General features: G+C 47.0%; 1 protein-coding gene across 5 annotated transcripts; it reads right to left on the bottom strand.

Moving 5' to 3' along the window:
* Nucleotides 1-2963: 2963 nt before the first annotated feature.
* Nucleotides 2964-17016, bottom strand: cngb1a (cyclic nucleotide gated channel subunit beta 1a). 5 transcript variants are annotated; one of them, XM_029497820.1, is made up of 36 exons: nt 16950-17016; nt 16827-16869; nt 16398-16500; nt 16295-16311; nt 16119-16133; nt 15775-15877; nt 15262-15292; nt 15062-15179; nt 14830-14927; nt 14691-14718; nt 14550-14576; nt 14218-14278; nt 14053-14080; nt 12917-12996; nt 12646-12710; nt 12117-12251; nt 11888-11929; nt 9904-10072; nt 9395-9425; nt 8630-8774; nt 8422-8487; nt 8200-8348; nt 7854-8069; nt 7511-7719; nt 7382-7432; nt 7147-7233; nt 6998-7062; nt 6538-6660; nt 6235-6376; nt 5876-6035; nt 5676-5773; nt 5503-5586; nt 4840-4958; nt 4595-4741; nt 4152-4338; nt 2964-3975 (listed from the first exon to the last, which is right to left on the bottom strand). In XM_029497820.1, the coding sequence occupies exons 1-36, from the start codon at nt 16975-16977 to the stop codon at nt 3772-3774; spliced, it is 3474 nt and encodes a 1157-aa protein (XP_029353680.1). In that variant the 5' UTR covers nt 16978-17016; the 3' UTR covers nt 2964-3771. The 5 variants fall into 5 exon arrangements, with proteins under 5 accessions (XP_029353680.1, XP_029353679.1, XP_029353681.1 ...); XM_029497819.1 differs by having other exon boundaries at nt 5876-6149; XM_029497821.1 differs by lacking the exon at nt 16827-16869 and having other exon boundaries at nt 5876-6149; nt 16950-17015.
* Between the last annotated feature and the right edge of the window lie 684 nt (nt 17017-17700).

The following is a 17700-nucleotide window of genomic DNA, read 5'->3' on the forward strand; positions in this document are numbered from 1 at the left end:
GATGACATCACAGGATGCATCAAGAACTCATCAAGAAATTTGTATATTTGGGAGATTTATCCTTCTACAGGACGTGGACAACGCATGTCCAGGAAGTCCAGGCGGGGAAACCGCTCAAAGTCCAACACTCAGCTGACCAAATGTGTGACATCATCACAACTCACTGTCGCATCTCAGACGCTATGAAAAGAAGCAACATTGACAGGCTAGGCTATAAAAAGCTAAGAGGTGGTTTAAATGATCACTGATTACCAGATGAATGAATGGAGGCTTTTTTCTTCTTTTTTTTTTAAATTCGGCTTTAAAGACAGGGCGCTGAACAGAACCCAGCGTTTAAGTCTCTCCCACAATGCACTGCTGCACAGTCCAAGGTCAGTTCTGCACACGAGTCCAGGAAGAAATTACAGGGAGAATTGGCTGGAGGAACGAACACACACACACACACACACACACACACACACACACACACACACACACACACACACACACACACACACACACACACACACACACACACGACTGTCTCAGAGGTTAACATTTGACTTTGATCCAGTGCAGGTCTGTAAATATACATTACAGATTCAGATCCAGACCACCAGACAGCGTCCTTCCAGACGCCATGTGGCATTGTGGGAGAACTCGCACAACAGCGCCACCTGCTGGACTCATGTGGATCAGCCAGAGTCTGGTTTTAATCACATTAAAATGAGACACACACTTGCCTTCTCTTCTTCCCCAGAGGACACAAGGCATCATGCTGCTGCTTCCTTGTTCATCTCCTCGTCCAGGCCTCCCTGGGATCATCATCATCTTATTTTCTTTGACAGTTGATGAAAATTCATGAAAAACCTTCCAGAAGAGAGCACCCTGGTCCACCTACAAGTCTGAATCTGAGTCACCTTTAATGACCCATTAGCTGCTTCCTGCTGTTGTGTGTCAGTGACAGACCCAGTTTAACAGAAGCCTCAAATGGAACTGAACTAAAGTTTAGAAAAGAAAGCTGGAGCCCAGATTCCATTTAAAGGTCTATCAGATCTGAAAGTAGAGCTCCACATGGTCTCTGATTCTAAATCAGGTCCAGGTTCTGTATTAATCCAGCTGAAGTCTCAGAGAAAGACTCACAGTATGGATTCAGAAACAGAACCTTAAAACCAGCTGCAGGACTTCTGGGACTTTGTGATGTCAGCCAATCAGAGGAGCGGATCAGAGTGTCTACCCCCTTCAAAAGACTCACAGGCGTAAAATCCACAAAGGAGCATCAATCTGATCAACTATTCAAAGAGTCAGAAGTCTGTCTGACTCCTCTGAGGGTTAGGGTTAGAACTTCATCTTCATCATCATCCTCCGTCTCCTTCCTGCTGTTCTGCCTCAGCGGCAAAGAGAAAACACTCAGAGTATTTATAGAACATCTGGGGACTCCACCCTACACACACACACACACACACTCAACAGGAAACCTTGGGCTGTGTGTGTTTCCAAAAAAAATCTCAGGACGACAGGAAACACAAGTCCTGCAGGGTGTCGTTTGGATCAGGATCGGACCTGGGTTCGGGTTCAGGATCAGGACCCCCCCACCCCGAAAAAAGACTCAGTGATCCGGCAAGGTCCAGGTCCAGTCAGACCAGTATCAGCTGTGGTGAATGCTTCAACAGTCTGGAATCAGACCCGGACTCTCTGATCCAGAAAGTGTGCCACTGCAGCTACTGAGATGAGGTCCATCAAGACCCAGACCAGGAGCTGAAAGAGCACAAGACCTGAGGGTTCAGTCTCACAGCAGTCAGGACCTGGACTGTGGTGATTTCAACCTGAACAGCGAAGGGATGGGTCGATTCACTGATGACCCTGAACTCGCCTGTTTGATCTGAGTGATGTCACTAACCTGACAGCCTGTGATTGGCTGTTAGGGGACAGCACTGTTGCCCCTAACTGTTTCAGCTCAGTGTGTGTGTGTGTGTGTGTTTGTGCGTGTTTTTGTATTTGTTGGGAACAGGTGAAGCTCTTTGTTGGACCATAAAGAGACAGTGTGTGTGTGGAAGCTGCTGGAAGCTGCATGAAAAGAGTCAGATCTGCACAGTCCAACATTCAGCTGGTTCATCTGAAGGACAACAGCTACACAACAAACACACAACTACAAAACCGCTACCCAACAAACACACAACTACAAAACTGCTACACAGAAAACACATAACGACAGAATAACTACATATGAACTGAGCAACTACAAACTACACACACAAACAGCTACACAGCAGGACCCGAACAGTTCGGAGTCCCCATAAAGAGCCAAAACCAGACCATACACTGACCAAACTTTTCCTACCTTTAGTCCCGGCAGCGCCTCCTCCTCTTCCTCCTCTTCTTCCCGCTCTCCTCACCGTTTGTTGGCGGTAAATCTTTTTTTTTAATTAAGTTAAATTTAAAGTTCAGTCGGTAGAACGGGACCCGGAGCCGGACTGTGGACTCGGTTCAGGTCCGGGTTCAGAGTCTCCGCCGATTACAGCTGCGGTCTGACGGCGCTGCGTTCACGGACCGTCAGACATGTGATGACTGGGAAACTTCAAGAGTGGAGGTCGGGACGGATGACATTAGGAAGAGACAGTGAGGCTAATTCATTTATACAGAACATCTTCATCATCCTCATCATCCTCAGTCTCATAGAGAAATAAAACAATGAACACAAGTACATCAGATGAAATCAGGAAGATGATGAAAGCATTCCCTGGAATAAGTCATGGCTTTTTTAAAAAACAGTTTTAGCTCATTTTGGATTTGATCCTGGGTCCGGGTCTATGGACAGTCGGTCTGAGGTTCAGGAGCGGTGGGTCTCAGAGTGACTAACAGGATCTCTGCTCTTCTGGTCATGGACCACAGACCTGGTCTACTACAGTCTGGTCTAAGAGGCACAGACACATCAGTACCATGTGAATGATTTTATTTACAAACTGACCTGTTACATCATCATCATCATCATCACCAACCACCCCCCTTCCTCTTCCTACTGAGGTCAGCCTGCAGCAGTTCTGTCCCCTCAGTCGATATAGGTCACTAATTTCTTTCTCTATTCTCAATAATCAGTGGTGATGATGTAATTTCCTATCCAGCAGCAGCTCTGCATTGTTTCTGTTTTCCCGCCTTTACCCCGCCTTTCTTTGCTGATACAATAACTGCTGCCTTTGTTTCCTTCCAGAGTCATGTGACTCTTCTTCTCTGGTGGTCAGCAGCGTTTGTTTGTCAGGAAATACAGATTGACCTTTCAGGATCAAATCCCGTCTGCTCCTGACGACAAAATCCAGTTACAGCAGTTATTGATCAAGTCACCGTGGAAACATGAAACAGTCAGAAACCAGAAACCACCACAGGTCTTTCATCTTCTGCCTCCTAACACGGGACATCCAGGTGAAAGCATCTTCGTTGCCTTTGTCACTACTAAACATGAAGCTGCGCCTGCAGAAAAGCTGCAGAACAGAAGCAGGGAATTCTGGGAAATAGAGTTTCATGAGGATATAATGTTAGCTTGATGAAACAGTGAACAGTGAAACAGTGCCCCCATGTGGTCACACTGTGATCCAGTCTGAGCCTGGACTTGGATCTGGATCTGGACCTGGTCCTATTCAGATCCACATAGTAGCATAAAGCTGATCTGGGCTAATTAACAAAACCACCACAGAAGAATAGTGGAGAACTTTGGAGGCCAGTGAAAGGCATTCTGGGAAGCAAAGAAGAGTAATGTCCAGTTCCAGGTCCAGCTCCACCCCCTCTTGCCTCCTCCAGTCAGTGCTGCCCCTCCCCTCCCTCCCCAGGCGCCACCTCGACAGTGAGAAGCTCCTCCCCTTTGTAGCGTGGTGTCATCCTGATGATGACAGAGCTGTCCGCCGTCTCTGCAACTGCGTCATCGTCGTCCTGAACAGGAACGAGAGGAACTGGAGAACGGCGATGCATCGGAGAGGGAGGGGGCACCGGAGAGTAGGGGGAAGCCTATAGGACGCAGGGGGGTTATTTTTCCATTTTTCTATTATCATTTTCCTCCTTCCTTCCTAGCTTTCTACTGTCTTTTCCTCCCTTTCTCCTCTCTATCTATCTGTCTGTCTATCCGTCTCTCTCTCCCTCTCTATCTATCTATCTGTCTCTCTTTCTGTCTGTCTGTCTCTCACCTCGGTGCTCTCAGTTGTCCTGTGCGTCTTCTTCAGGGTGGTTAAGGTTCTCTGAAGCCCTGCTTGCTCTGTCACCTTCAGCGCCGCCTTGAACATCTCGGGCGTGTCTGGTCTGGGTGGGATGACTTCCACTGCCCCCTTCCCCCCCCCCTTCTCATCTGGCTTCTTGTCCTTCGTCAACATCTTCCTGCAGAGATAGGCACACAGTGATGGACCTGGAGATCAGGCAGTCAATGAAACAGACTACAGACTCCGCCCCCTTTGACTAACAGGAAGTGCAGCAAACAGATTAAAGGTGACTCTAATCCCGGTCTGGACTGAGAGGGTTCAGACGGTTGACGGGAAGGAGAGGAACGAGAGGAATCAAGTATAATAAATCAGATTAGTGATTTCGGCTGCTCCTGTAAACTGATATATTGATCAGCTGCTGCTCCTGGTCTTACTTGGCTTTCTTGCGGAGCAGTTTCTGGGACTCTGGGTAGTGGACCAGGATCTCTGCCAGGTCCTTCTTATCCAGGATGAACAAGTTAGCAAATCCGTGCGCTTTGACATTGGCAGTACGTCGGTTCCCTCCACCTCCAGCTAACAAACTGACCAATCAAAGAGAGGAAAGAGGGGTCAGTCTGTAGATGGACTTGGTCTAGCCCCCCCATCCCGATTGGATGAGGCAAGAGGAAGCAGCTCTGACCTGATCTCCCCAAACACTGAGCCGGCTCTGATCGTCACAAACACCGTCTGGAGGTCGGGACCGCCCACAACCTGGACCTCCCCCTGTTTGATGATGTACATCTCCCTGCCAATCTCCCCCTGAGGGACAGAGACACAGAGACAGACAGGTTAACATACAGAGAGACTGACAGGTCCACACAGAGACGGACAGGTCAACATACAGAGAGACGGACAGGTCCACACAGAGACAGACAGGTCAACATACAGAGAGACGGACAGGTCAACACAGAGAGAGATAGGTTAACATACAGAGAGACGGACAGGTCAACATACAGACAGACAGACAGGTCCACACAGAGACGGACAGGTCAACATACAGAGAGACGGACAGGACCACACAGAGACAGACAGGTCAACATACAGAGAGACAGACAGGTCAACACAGAGAGAGATAGGTTAACATACAGAGAGACGGACAGGTCAACATACAGACAGACAGACAGGTCCACACAGAGACGGACAGGTCAACATACAGAGAGACGGACAGGACCACACAGAGACAGACAGGTCAACATACAGAGAGACAGACAGGTCAACACAGAGAGAGATAGGTTAACATACAGAGAGACGGACAGGTCAACATACAGACAGACAGACAGGTCAGCACAAAAGAGAGTCTCACCTTCTTGCAGACAAAGTCTCCCGGCAGATAAACAACAGATTTCAGTCTCGTCAACATGTCGAACACCATCTGTCTGTCACAGCCCTGACAGACAGGAAGTGACCAGAGGTTAAGAGGAAGTGGCAGGAAGAGACAAGCCGTGACAGGAAGTGACAGATATGTATGTGTCTGACCTGGAACAGGGCGACTTTGCTGACAATGGCGTAGTTGACGTCCACAGCGATGTCCAGCCTCATTTTACCAGGAAGTTGAACCAGCAGCTCTTGTTCATCTGCAGAAGAAACATCAGGGAGGAGTTCAGGGATGAGTCCTGAGGCCTCTGATGATGTTCAGATGTTCAGCTATGATCACAGGAGGACATGGACCTTCTTACCCAGCATGCCCTGGCTCTTCCAGGTGTAGTCGTACCAGGTCTTGATGCGGTTCTGGACCTCCTTGGGGATGTTGTAGGAGTTCATGTACTTGACAGTGCTGTCCATACAGGCCCGGTAGTAGTTCTCCCCGGCTGTGGCAGCTCCCACCACGTCCCTCATCTGAGGAACAGAGTCTGGGTCAGGACAGCCACTCTCTTCCAGTCCTGCACAGACCATTACAGACTTGGACCTGGACTCTTGAACCACAGAATGACTGAGATCTGGACTCTCAGTCTGAACAACAGACGGATATAAACATTGACATTCATCATATGATAAAAATATTGATCTCTGATGTTTCATAACCACAAACACTAACCTGACCAATCATGATGGAGAATGCAAAGACACCAACAAAGTAGTTGATGAGCTGGAAGCAGATCTCAAAGACTGTGGTGGGGTCAGGGAGTCCTCCGATAGTAATCAGGGTCTTCACCGCAAAGTAGTAACAACGAATGTAACTGAGAAAATCAAAGAAGACTGATGTCACAATCACCTGAGTGTCGGCTCGACCCTTCACCTTGGAAGTTCTCTTCTCAGTGATACAGCATGTTCACATCTAGCATATATACACACATGAGAATATAATAATCAAGTAAATGTCTTCTGTCCAGTATCTTACGCGTTGCCTAGTCCATTATAGACCCATTTGGTGGATCCTAGTCCTTCATAGTCGGAGCCCCAGTAGAAGAGACAGGCATTGATATGCAGAGAGTACAACAAGTAGGTGGAGGTCCGAATCACCCTGACACACAACAACAAAAACAACTCAGGGTGAGGATTTCATGATGTGGATTTCCTCAAGGACCAGGTCTAAGACCTTTTAGGTTTTGTTATGTGCAGTATGCATTCATCCATAATGCATACTGCATATTTTTCCGTATATGATATCTCTGTTCTTTCAGTTTTTCTGTGTTATATATAATGTTCTTTCTTTGATTTGTAATTTTATTTCATTTTATTTTGTTTATATTCTGTCAGTACAGAGCTGTGGCAAATTTCTTATCCAAAAACTTTTTTAACTTCCACCAGAAAGAGACTAAAATGTTGGTTACAATCAACAGACAATCAACATATCTCACCTGTAGATGTAAGCCTTTTTCATTACGGCTTCCATCCTGTCATTGAACTCAAAGAAAGCCATGTACTGAGAGAGAGAGAGAGACGAGAGTCAAGGGATGGTCCCCATAAACAGCGTGAGTGTGAGTGTGTGAATACAAAGTGTCCTGACCTTCAGGAGACGAGGGAACCGGAGCAGAGAGTTGACTCCAGTGAAATAATAGAAGATTTCCATTGGAAACAGGCTGAAGACATCCATCTGTCAACAGACACAGCTTCATCTACTGCCCTTTGTCTTCAAAGACCTTCTTATTTTCAGGAGGACACCCCCTCTGAAGAAGACACCCCTCTTTCCTTCTAAAACCCCCCAGGACACTCCACTCTGAGGTCCCTAACCTCAGTCTCACCTTGAATCTCTCTGTCGTCATGTAATGTTCCCTCATGTCCTTCTTGTCGCACTGAAACACAAGCTCCAGGTTAAACCACGTCGTCACTCACTGAGGAAACTAAGCTTCCTGTCTGATGGCATCACTCACCACGATGTCGCCGCCACGGACAAACTGCAGCCGGGGCTGGAAGACCAGGATGTCAGTGATGTAGATGAGGTCACATGTGTAGTCGGTCAGCAGCCACAGGTGGATGTTTTCAGGAGTCTGGTAGGGAAACGCCCAGCGGACTGGGATGAGCCAAACGTTCCAGTTCCACGCTGCCACCACGAAGAAGAGCCAGATAACGTAGATCAGGTCTGAGAGGAGAGTCCAGGTCAGAGAGCCCATCAGCTGTACAACCTTTTCCAAATAAGTTAGACAAATATATTTTCTCTGCACCAACTCTGCATCAGTTCTGGACCAGGCCTGAACCAGGTCTGGCTCTGCTCACCAGTGAAGGGGTCAATGCTGGAGGGGAAGCGAAACTCCACAATGACTCTCAGCCAGTCTGGCATCGAGGGGAGTTTGGGCAGTTTGGGCATTTTCACTGGTCGTCCTAAAAGCTCAAAGTTGAGCTCCACCTCTTCTTCTTCTGTTTGGGCGTCATCCTTCTTCTCCTCCCCTGGAGGAGGAGGAGGGGGTGGGGGGAGTGGAGCTTTACTGGGCGCTGCAGAGAAAAAGAAACTCATCAGATGAATCAACAGTCCTGAGACTCAGCGAAGCAGCATTCATTTATCCATTCATGAACAGCTGGGCAGGACGGAGGATGAGTTTCCAGTCCAGGTCAGAAGACTTACAGGCAGTTGGACTCTCCTCCTCCGACTCATCAGGGTCCACCAGTCGGTCTCGCTGTCTCTCAGTTCGTCCTTTGAACAGCCGGACCAGCTCACTCAGCCGGTCCTGAACTATGACGCTGCCGACACTGGCTGCAGACAGAGGCCGTGTCCTGGGGGGAAAACAGTGGGATAGTCAACATGGGGGACACTGTGTGTGTGTGTGTGTGGGGTTACTTCACTCACTCTTCATCTGCCGTCAGCAGGTCTCCCTGACTGGACCATATCTTCATCTCATCATCATCTTCACAACTGAGAGGGATGTCACAGGAAAACACGGGCACAACAGGAATAAGAAAACATGAAGGAGAAAACACAAAGCTGGAGGGTGCAGCGGAGACTTCCACAGCTCCCCCCTCAGGTCAACCAGTAGCAGTGTAGCTGCTCACCTTACCTGAGCTTGGACAGATCTGTGACAGTAAGAGCAGTGAACTCTGGCTCTCGATTTGTGATGATCTTGGGGATGTTCTGGCATTTTCCCTCATCCACATCCTGCACTTTCAGCAGTGGAGCTCCACCGGAACCAGGATCAGCGCTCTCTGGGGACCAGACACAAATGCTGCACAAAGACTACCAACATTGAATCCACAGAGTGAAGGGGACAGGTGATGCTTTAAGATCACCTGACCTGTTAACTGTTGGCTGATGGTGAATCAGTGTAGAACATGATGGGAAGAAGAGGAAGTGGGGACTCAGGAAGACCTTCAGGTTGGTTTGGCACTTAAAAGATTTACACAACTGTAAATGTCTAACAGGTTTCTCTGAGGGTCTGCGGGAGGCAGGCAGGGCTTAAGGCCGCTGAGGACACTGGCATTTGGAGGCATCCAAGGCAGATGACAATGCTCATGGAGCAATGTCGTCCTGATTTGGCCAGCAGGGCAAGCTGTGGCAGCAACGGCTGCTGGAGAGGGTTCGGGTGATGCAGCAGCTTACAGCAGCGCTCCAGACTCACAGCAGCATGAGGGATTTGAAGCTCTTGATTTGACAGAAAAGGCCAGGAACTGGACAGAGAAATGGTCAGTCAAAGACCCTTTTAACAAGGTCTTGGACAGATGAGCTGGTTAGTGAGATGACCCAACAAGGGACAAACATCAGGAGGTTAAAGACCAGCACGTTGAATTAGTTTTTGCTGTTCTGTCTGTGGTTTTTCAGCCCTCACCTTCACATCCACCTACTTCTGCTTCTTCTCCCTGAAACAGTAAGAAGAGAAGCTTCATGGCAGCAGAAACTCAATGATTCCAAACCAGAAGATAAAAAGGTGGCACAGCTTCAGATCTAAGTGTTTTGTACTTTAGTTCCTGTATCTCATATCCTTCTGGAGGTTTCATCCTCTCCTCCCAAACCAGAGCGCTGATCCAGTTAAAACTTTGATGCTGGTCAACTGGGAACCTGCTCAGACCGTCAACACTCATTTCAATACCAGCCTATTTGGACTCCACTTGTTATTGGTACCAGGTCCACCTGAACCTGCCATGACTTGACCGTTGATCAATAGAACACCAAACAATAACCAATGAGCTACAGTGGCTGGAGCAGAGATGCTTGGTGATTAAAATGATGACATATTTGTGGCAATTCTCAAATGATCTTAAGCTGTGACAAATTAGTTGGACCAGGAAAAACAACCTCTACCCTGATCACCAGAAGAACGTTCCCACAGAGCTTCACCTGGTCTGTGGTTGTTGGGGTCCCTGGAGCATGTGGTTGTTGTGTGAGCAAACTCCCCAGGTCTTTCTTCTCTGATGCCGGTTCCACTTCTGTTGATAATGGAGTGAGTTCCTTTTGCTGAGTCTTGGGGTCAGTGTCAACCTCAGCTGGACAGATGTCCAGCAGGCTCCTGGTGAAGAAAGTAAGTCTTTGTGAACGGACAAAAAAATCGCAAAACCCTGATGTATTCACAGTATTCACAAACAAAAGCTACAAAAACACTTGGAAAGTTCCAATGGAAGACAAAGATGAAGCTGAATTTGGATTTTGTTTCAACTTCAGAGACTTCCTACATTCCTGAGAGTCTCATTAAAGACTGAGGGACCAGTAAAAGAAAAAAAAAAAAGTTAAATATTATCTGGGAACTTAAACCACATGGAGCTTATCTATGAAATGCAGGGCAAGATGTTTCACCAGATGAAGAAAAGCCAGAAGAAAGGAAAATTTTTCTTTTGGCCAATAATTGGAAACAAAGTTAACAGCATGAAAAACTTGAGTTGCAAATGGGCCATTTTCCTAAAGTCAGAGGGCACCTCACTGTATTCACAGCACAAAGACATTTTGGTAATCCTTTTATGTTCACAAACTGTCCAAACATACAGATTGAGTCAACTGTCGGCTAAATACATTTCTATGAAATGTTAACCTGTCTTTTGATATAATTCACAGAGGAAAAGTTGGCAAAAATAAATATAAGATGAAGTCAAAGCTGATGTGGATGGGAAACTGGAGTCAGAGGCAAACTATATGGACCTATAGTTCTGCCCTGGTTCCTGTATGAACTGAAGCTAACTGAGCTAGGATAAGATAACCAGGACAACAAAACAAAATCTAAGAATTCTGATCCCATGGGGCCACATGTGGGGGATCAGCTCCAGTTATCAAAAGCTAGATGAATTTCACTCAGGTTGCACCTAAATTCACTCTGGTCAATCATGACCCAGAGATATATCATCCGGGAAAAGAAACACAGCATGAACCAGAAGGTGAAAGTTTTCAGTGGTTCCCACTTTATTCTACGGAGGAGGAAGTCACACAGGATGTCTTGTGTAGTTGGTACTGTAGAGTTCGCTGTCCATCCGATACAATCATCCCAAATCTTACTTAATTACTTACTTACTGGGCAGACAGAATCTGTTGGTGACAGATGAAAACTGTCCTGACCTTGAACAGGGCGCGACCTGGACTCAGTCTAAAAGGATTATTACTGCCATAACGTCCTAACATTTTAGACTTCCCTTTAGAACTCTACAAGAGGATCAAGTAAAGATTCATTGGCAATAGTAACCAGTTAAAGTGGTCGTGGTGGTGGGGGGGTGGTTTCTATACAGCTTAGCTTACTCTGGTTTTATCTCCTTCTCAATGGAGCTTTTGAGATTTTCCATCGTGACTTCATTTCCCACAGGTCTCGTATTGTCTGTGCTGTCGTCACTGTCCTCCTGCAGGTTCTGCAGCCTGGACAGTGTGTAGCAGGGGACAGACAAGATCAGACCTGTCAGACAGTTCAGCCTGTTGTCTCATATGGGAGTTTGTTGCAAAATGCAGCAGATGAGGTTTAGAGGTTTGGAGGTCTAGAGGCTGAGCTTTAACTTTACCAGCAGAGGGGGCTCAAACACAGAAAGTGATGAATATAATGATCAAGCTGTTTTTAAAGAGAGTTGCCGGGACTGAAAACCAGGACAACACAAAATATCGAAACAACCTCTTCTAAGCATCAGAGTCAATATGACAACAAAGAAATCCTATTCGAAATCCTCAGACGGTCGAACAGTGGAAACAAAAAACAACAGAACTAGGACGGATTGATGTGTGAAGAAAATGAAAACCAACAGCTGTCTCAGAAAGGTGTCCATGTTAAAAAAAAAAGCTGCAGTCTCAATGTCTAAGAGCAACTGCATGGAGGAAGCAGCAGGTCTTGGTTTCACTTCCATGCTGACTGACTTACTCTGGGTCATCCTCGTTCTCCTCCTCCAGGATGTTGGGAAGTCTGTTGAGGAAAAGGACAGGGATGGAGGATGTCCAAGTTAGGTGGTTCCAGTGGTTTTTTCTGCCTGAGACCTTTGTAAAGAGAGATTCTCCAGCTTGTTCATAGTTCCACAAGCAAGAGGTCAGTCAAAGGTCAGAGGGCATGCTGATTCCTGTCAGTTGTTGCTTTGTTTGTTCCTGTGACTTACTGCTCGCTGGACTCTGGCAGCGTTTCTATGACGATCTTAGCTTGCTCCACCTCCAGCTGTCGGGCTGCCTCCTCCGCCGCCTTCCTGGCCATCTCCTCTGCCGCACGGGCGGCATCCAGACGATCCTGCTGCAGTCTGTCGGAACAAAACTCAACAAAGATTATTAAAATCCTTTTCATCACTACACAGATGATCCAGGAGCCCAAAAGACAAAAGATCACTCTTCTACTTGGCTGTCTACAATGTCCCCTTTCCTCAAACAAGTCCCAGTCCCTGATAATTCTTCAGAGACTCTGGCCTGGACCATGTACTAGACTTCAGTCTTCACCATCCCTGCACATGTTGAGACATGTTAGAAAACAAAAGTTTCTTCCAACACTCTGGACTGATGTCCTATCCTCTTTGCTGTCCAACTGATGAGAACATGTAAAGGTGGACTGAAGGCAAACCTGTTTTTGTCCCTGACATGCTGAGACAACAGAACAACAGACAGGTGCTTTCAGGAGGAAAAGGAAAACAGCTAAAATACCTTTCTTCCATGTGAGCTTCCATTTTGATACCGCTGTTCAGTAGATCCGTCTGGACCTGGTCTGTCTGAAAGCAACATACAAGAATCTGTCGGCTTCAGTCTGAAAATCTTCTCCAACATTGCAATGTCAGTGTTTTTATCACCTGGTCTCACAGCACTGCTCTACCTGTCCTAGGGAGGTTTGTCCTTTAAATTGCTGCACTGCCTCTTTTGGTAACGGCTGTGCTATCATTAGTGAACAAAGCTGTGTGTGAAGTCCAGAGAGACTCACCTTCTTTTTGCTGGTGTCCTGGTTGTGGTCCTGGTCCTGGTCTATGTTCTCCAGCACCAGGTCAGTCTTTTTCAGTGTGACTGAGCGCCACAGGACAGGAAGAGAAAAGTTGAGGATCATCCGTCTAACAAACATTTGAATGGTTAATCTAATTGGACAGCAAAGTCTCAGGGGGTTTCCGGGGTTCATGACTGAAGTGGATCTGACTGGACTATTTTAATCAAACAACTGAATCTGACTAAAAAGAGGAAAAAAAACTAAAACCAAAAATAGGAACAGGATAAAATTGGATTAAAAACACTGAATAAGCTTTATGTCTAGACCTGTAATAATAGTTTGAAACAACAATACTTGATTGATTAGTCTCCTGAACATTCAAATCTAGGTAAAACAAAAGCACTCCATAAAACACATTTTTCTGCAACAAAAGTCTTTATTTTCAGAAGCACACGGGAAAGCTGTGGTTAGCTGTCACGAGCTAGTTGAGTTAGCTGCCATTTTATCTGCAGAAGCCTTGAAAAGAAGCCAACAGTTCTGATCTACTGAGGATCCAGAGTCCAGATCTAACAGGTTCTGTCTGATCGTCCTGTCTCAGTGTCCAGGTCATGAGCTCAGTTTTGGTTTGGTCAGTGTTGTGGAGTAAAGACTGGGATTGCTAGGTGAAGTTGGGGGAACAGGAAATATTGGCTCAACTGGCAATGCTGGGTGAACTGGGAATACTGGCTGGATTGGGAATGCTGGGTGTGGAGCTGCTTCATGGAGCAACATGTGGCCCAACAGTCGAAGCTGCTCAGTGAAAGAGTGAAGTCAGTGTCAGTGTGAGCGACAGCCAGGCTTCGCCCTCTCCTTTTATTTTAAGGGGCTCTTGCCGCCTTTCCCCCTGAAACAGAAGGAGAAGAGCAGCCCGGTTAGCGCCGCCTCATCACTGACACCGACACCTGCCAATCAGCCATTCAGGGCTCCCTTCCCGTAGACTCTGACCTGCCCCCCAGGGATGTATGGCAAAAAAACACCTGCAGGTAACCCCACTCTGTGGATGGCTCCTGCTTCATCAGAATCTTAACCTCATCCGTTTGGGTGTTATGTGTGTTGTTGTGTTGTTGTGTTGTTGTGTTATGTACAGTTGTTTTACTCACTGTTCTGAACTTCATCACTGGCTCTGTCCTGCAGGAGAGCAGACATGATGATGAAGATGATCATGGTGACAGAAACAGATTAACCCCCTCACACACACCCCGATCCTGATCCTTTCCCTGGTACTAGTTGTGATCCTGGCCCTGGTTCTGATGGTTCTGACTCACCTGCGTCTGTACTGGCTGAGGTAACATCCGATTGACCTCACTGATGATCCACACCATCACACTGTCAACACAACAACACAGCTCAGACACACACAGTACACACTATCCAAAGATCACAAACCCTGCCCTTCACAATAAAAGTACTATAAACTGCCTTTAGGTGTTCATGTTGATTTATGAACATTTTTTTAAACTGTGGGAAAACTGCTAAGTAACCTTAGCATTAGCATAGCATTAATCAGCTCACGTTCTAATATTTGAACTTAAAGGGCAACTGGTTGAATATAAATTGGTTTCTTCTGTACTGTCCTGGTCCACATGAGTCCACCTACTTGGACTGCTGCTCTGAGTCTTCAGACCTGAGAGGAAGGGAAACACTGTTAGCGCCTGTCGCTGGCTTGTAATTAGCTTCCGATTGTTAGTTGTCGTTAGCTCCTGTCATTAGCTTTCTGTTAGCCCCTGGCTGGACTGACCTTTTGGAGTCGGTGGTGGGTTCGGGACCTGATGGAGGAGTAGACAGAACCTCAGGTTTTGGGAGGAGACAAACATGAAGAGACACTCAGGACAAACAGCAAAGCACACGTCCAACTATTTAAGCATCTTTAAGCCCACCACAGTCAGTCCTCTGGTCCCCATCTGTCCTGGGCCGAAGATGAGTCTCCGGCTGAGGGACCACCTTCTCTATTCCCTGTTTAATCCAAGCTATCATCCTGACGCACACACACGCACACCAGAAAAAAATTAATAAATACACACACGTCAGGACACATGATCGTGCATGAATGTAAAAACATACATGAACACACACATTCACACAAAAACAATCACACATACAGACACACACCCCGGTGTAGACAGCTTGTTGTCAGCTGTGACCTCTTGGTGCTGGTCTTGGTCTCGGTCCTGGTCTTGGTCTGGCTCTGAAGCCACCTGGGCCATAGAAACCAGCTGAGGTTGTGCAACTGAAAGACAAGGAGTAGTGATGGGACGGGGTCAGACCTGGGCCTGGCCTCTGTTCACAGGGACATTCAGACCAGTTCTCACCTGATACTGGTGCTGCTGCCACCAGTTGCACCTGAGGACACACAAAGGAAGACTGAAGTCATATGACAAGGAGCTCCAAAGAAACAACATGCATCCAGGCAAGACCAGTTGTGGTGATTTAGAACCACAGACCTCAGACTCTAAAGTGTCAGTTCAACTGGTTTAGATACAACATCAGGCCAGTGGGTCTGAGAGAACGCAGGGTGTGTTACCGGGACCCTCTTGATCTGTCCAGCCTACATACCGGTCTACTCCGCAGGAAAAGAACCTAGCTCTCCTCAACATTTTCACAAGATTGTTGTCTAACATTGTTTGGTGTTCTGTCGTTTCCTTTGAGACCTGAATCACTCAGGTCACCGAGCAGGTTCTTCCCTGTCCTTGTGGGCCCTCTTTGCTGCTGTGGATCTCTGGCCTCCCAGACCATCAATCCCCACCACTACTACCCCTCAGTGGCCCCTGGAACCCCCATAACAGGTTCAGACCAGTAAAACCACAGTCCAGTAGAAACAGTACCTGGGTGGGCTCAGCTACTGGGGGGTCCTTAGTCTTCACTTCAACCTGGGGCTGAGGAACCACCTTCTCCAGACCCTGAGAGATCCAGGCCACAACCCCCCTCCTGTGGAGACAGTCAGATTATATTATGACCTGAGCGGTGCGCCACTATCTGAAAGCTTGAGGAGGTCAGAGGGTCTGAGGAGGTCTGAGGGTCTGAGGAGGTCTGAGGGTCTGAGGAGGTCTGAGGGTCTGAGGAGGTCTGAGGGTCTGAGGGTCTGAGGGTCTGAGGAGGTCTGAGGGTCCAGGATGCTGTCATCCAGGACCTGACGCTCACTATTTGGCAGCCTGCTGTTTGCACTCACTCTTTTTCAGGTTTACTGTCGACAGAGGAAACAGGAAGTACATGAAGTTCAACTATAACCGTGTCACATCCTGTCATGTGATGAGATCGTCTGATTATGTGATCTGATCACTTCACTTATTGAAGAGTCGTGATTAAAACTGAGTTAAGATGGGCACATACAAATACACTGTTTACCTGGCCATATTCTCCTCCTGTGAGGACAAAAGAAACACATAATCAGAACCTGCTGGGCTGAGACCCGGATCCTGGACCCTGTTTGGGTTGGTATGGTTCTCACCGTGCAGGAGGTGTTGGCCCGGCTCAGTTTTGGAGACGCTGTAGGTTGAGGCAGAGCTCCACTGAGCCATGTTAAGACGCCGGGCTGAACACATGATGACAGGCTGAAAACACAAAGTAGTTCAGATCAGCAGCTCCCTGAGCCGTCATTGGGAATATAGATCAATAATCTTTATTGATTTTAAACATCATAGTGGTTCACTTCGATCATTCAAGGCAACAACTATGATGGTTTTAAAAATAAACTCCACGTAACCTAGCCTGTGTGTCAATCTAGTACTCACCTGCCAATCAAAATAAAAGTCTGTTAAGTGAATGAAGTTGGTCCTGGTGGGTTCTGGTTCCACATCAGAACCAGACCAGGATAACCAGCAGAAGGTAAACTGGGGAACAGGTTATGACCTAAACATTCTGTAAACATTAGACTCACCTGCTGCCCTCCACTTCCTGCTTCGGTTTGTCAATTTTTGGAGCTGTCAATCAAACAGTCAGATGGACTCAGAGTGAAAACAGGAAACAAATGGATCCACATGAATTCTCAGAATCTCCTCACCTTCAATTTTACAATCTTCCTGAGACATCACTTTCTTCTCCTGCTGGCATCAAAAACATAATCCAAACATCAGCCAGTGAGCTTTAACTAATGAGGAGCTCCATCTAAATATTAAAGGAAGGGGCGGGGCTTACTTCAACAGGGGCTGGAGCTGGAGTAGGAGGTGGGGCTGGAGCAGGAGGCGGGACCCCAGCTGGTTTCTCTTCCTTCAGCTCTTCATCTTTTTTAGATGGAGGCTCAGGCAGCTGTGGAGCGACTTTGACCACCCAGCTCAACATCCTGGACAGAAAGATCTCAGATCACCAGAGGCTGAACCAGAAGGATCCAGTTGGCTTCCTTTTTGTCAACATATCAGGACCACAGACCTGGACTCTGGTCTAGAGCCTTAAACATTTATTAGTGGCAGGGTTCTAAATTAACACCCGCCAACCCGCTAAATGCAGGTTAAAATTAATTTTGGCAAGTGTTGATAAAAACTTACTAGCCAGCTTGGCTGGTGATGCATGAGGCAATCGTGTCGGTCAGATACACTCTCGTTATGTTTTGTTCTCGGTCATTTGTACCCCTGACAGCGATTCCTACATTTCCAATAAACACTGCACCGTAATGCTACATAATGACGTTTAATACGCCATAATAATAATAATAATATTAAATTGTAGTTTCACGTGCAACCAGCAGATAAAAACTGCGGAGCTAAAGTTTAACATCTAAAGGGAAACTCAACTAAATGCAGGTTGGTTGAACTTGG

The sequence above is a fragment of the Echeneis naucrates genome, chromosome 3, assembly GCF_900963305.1.
Source record: "Echeneis naucrates chromosome 3, fEcheNa1.1, whole genome shotgun sequence".
Classification (NCBI taxonomy): Eukaryota; Metazoa; Chordata; class Actinopteri; order Carangiformes; family Echeneidae; genus Echeneis; species Echeneis naucrates.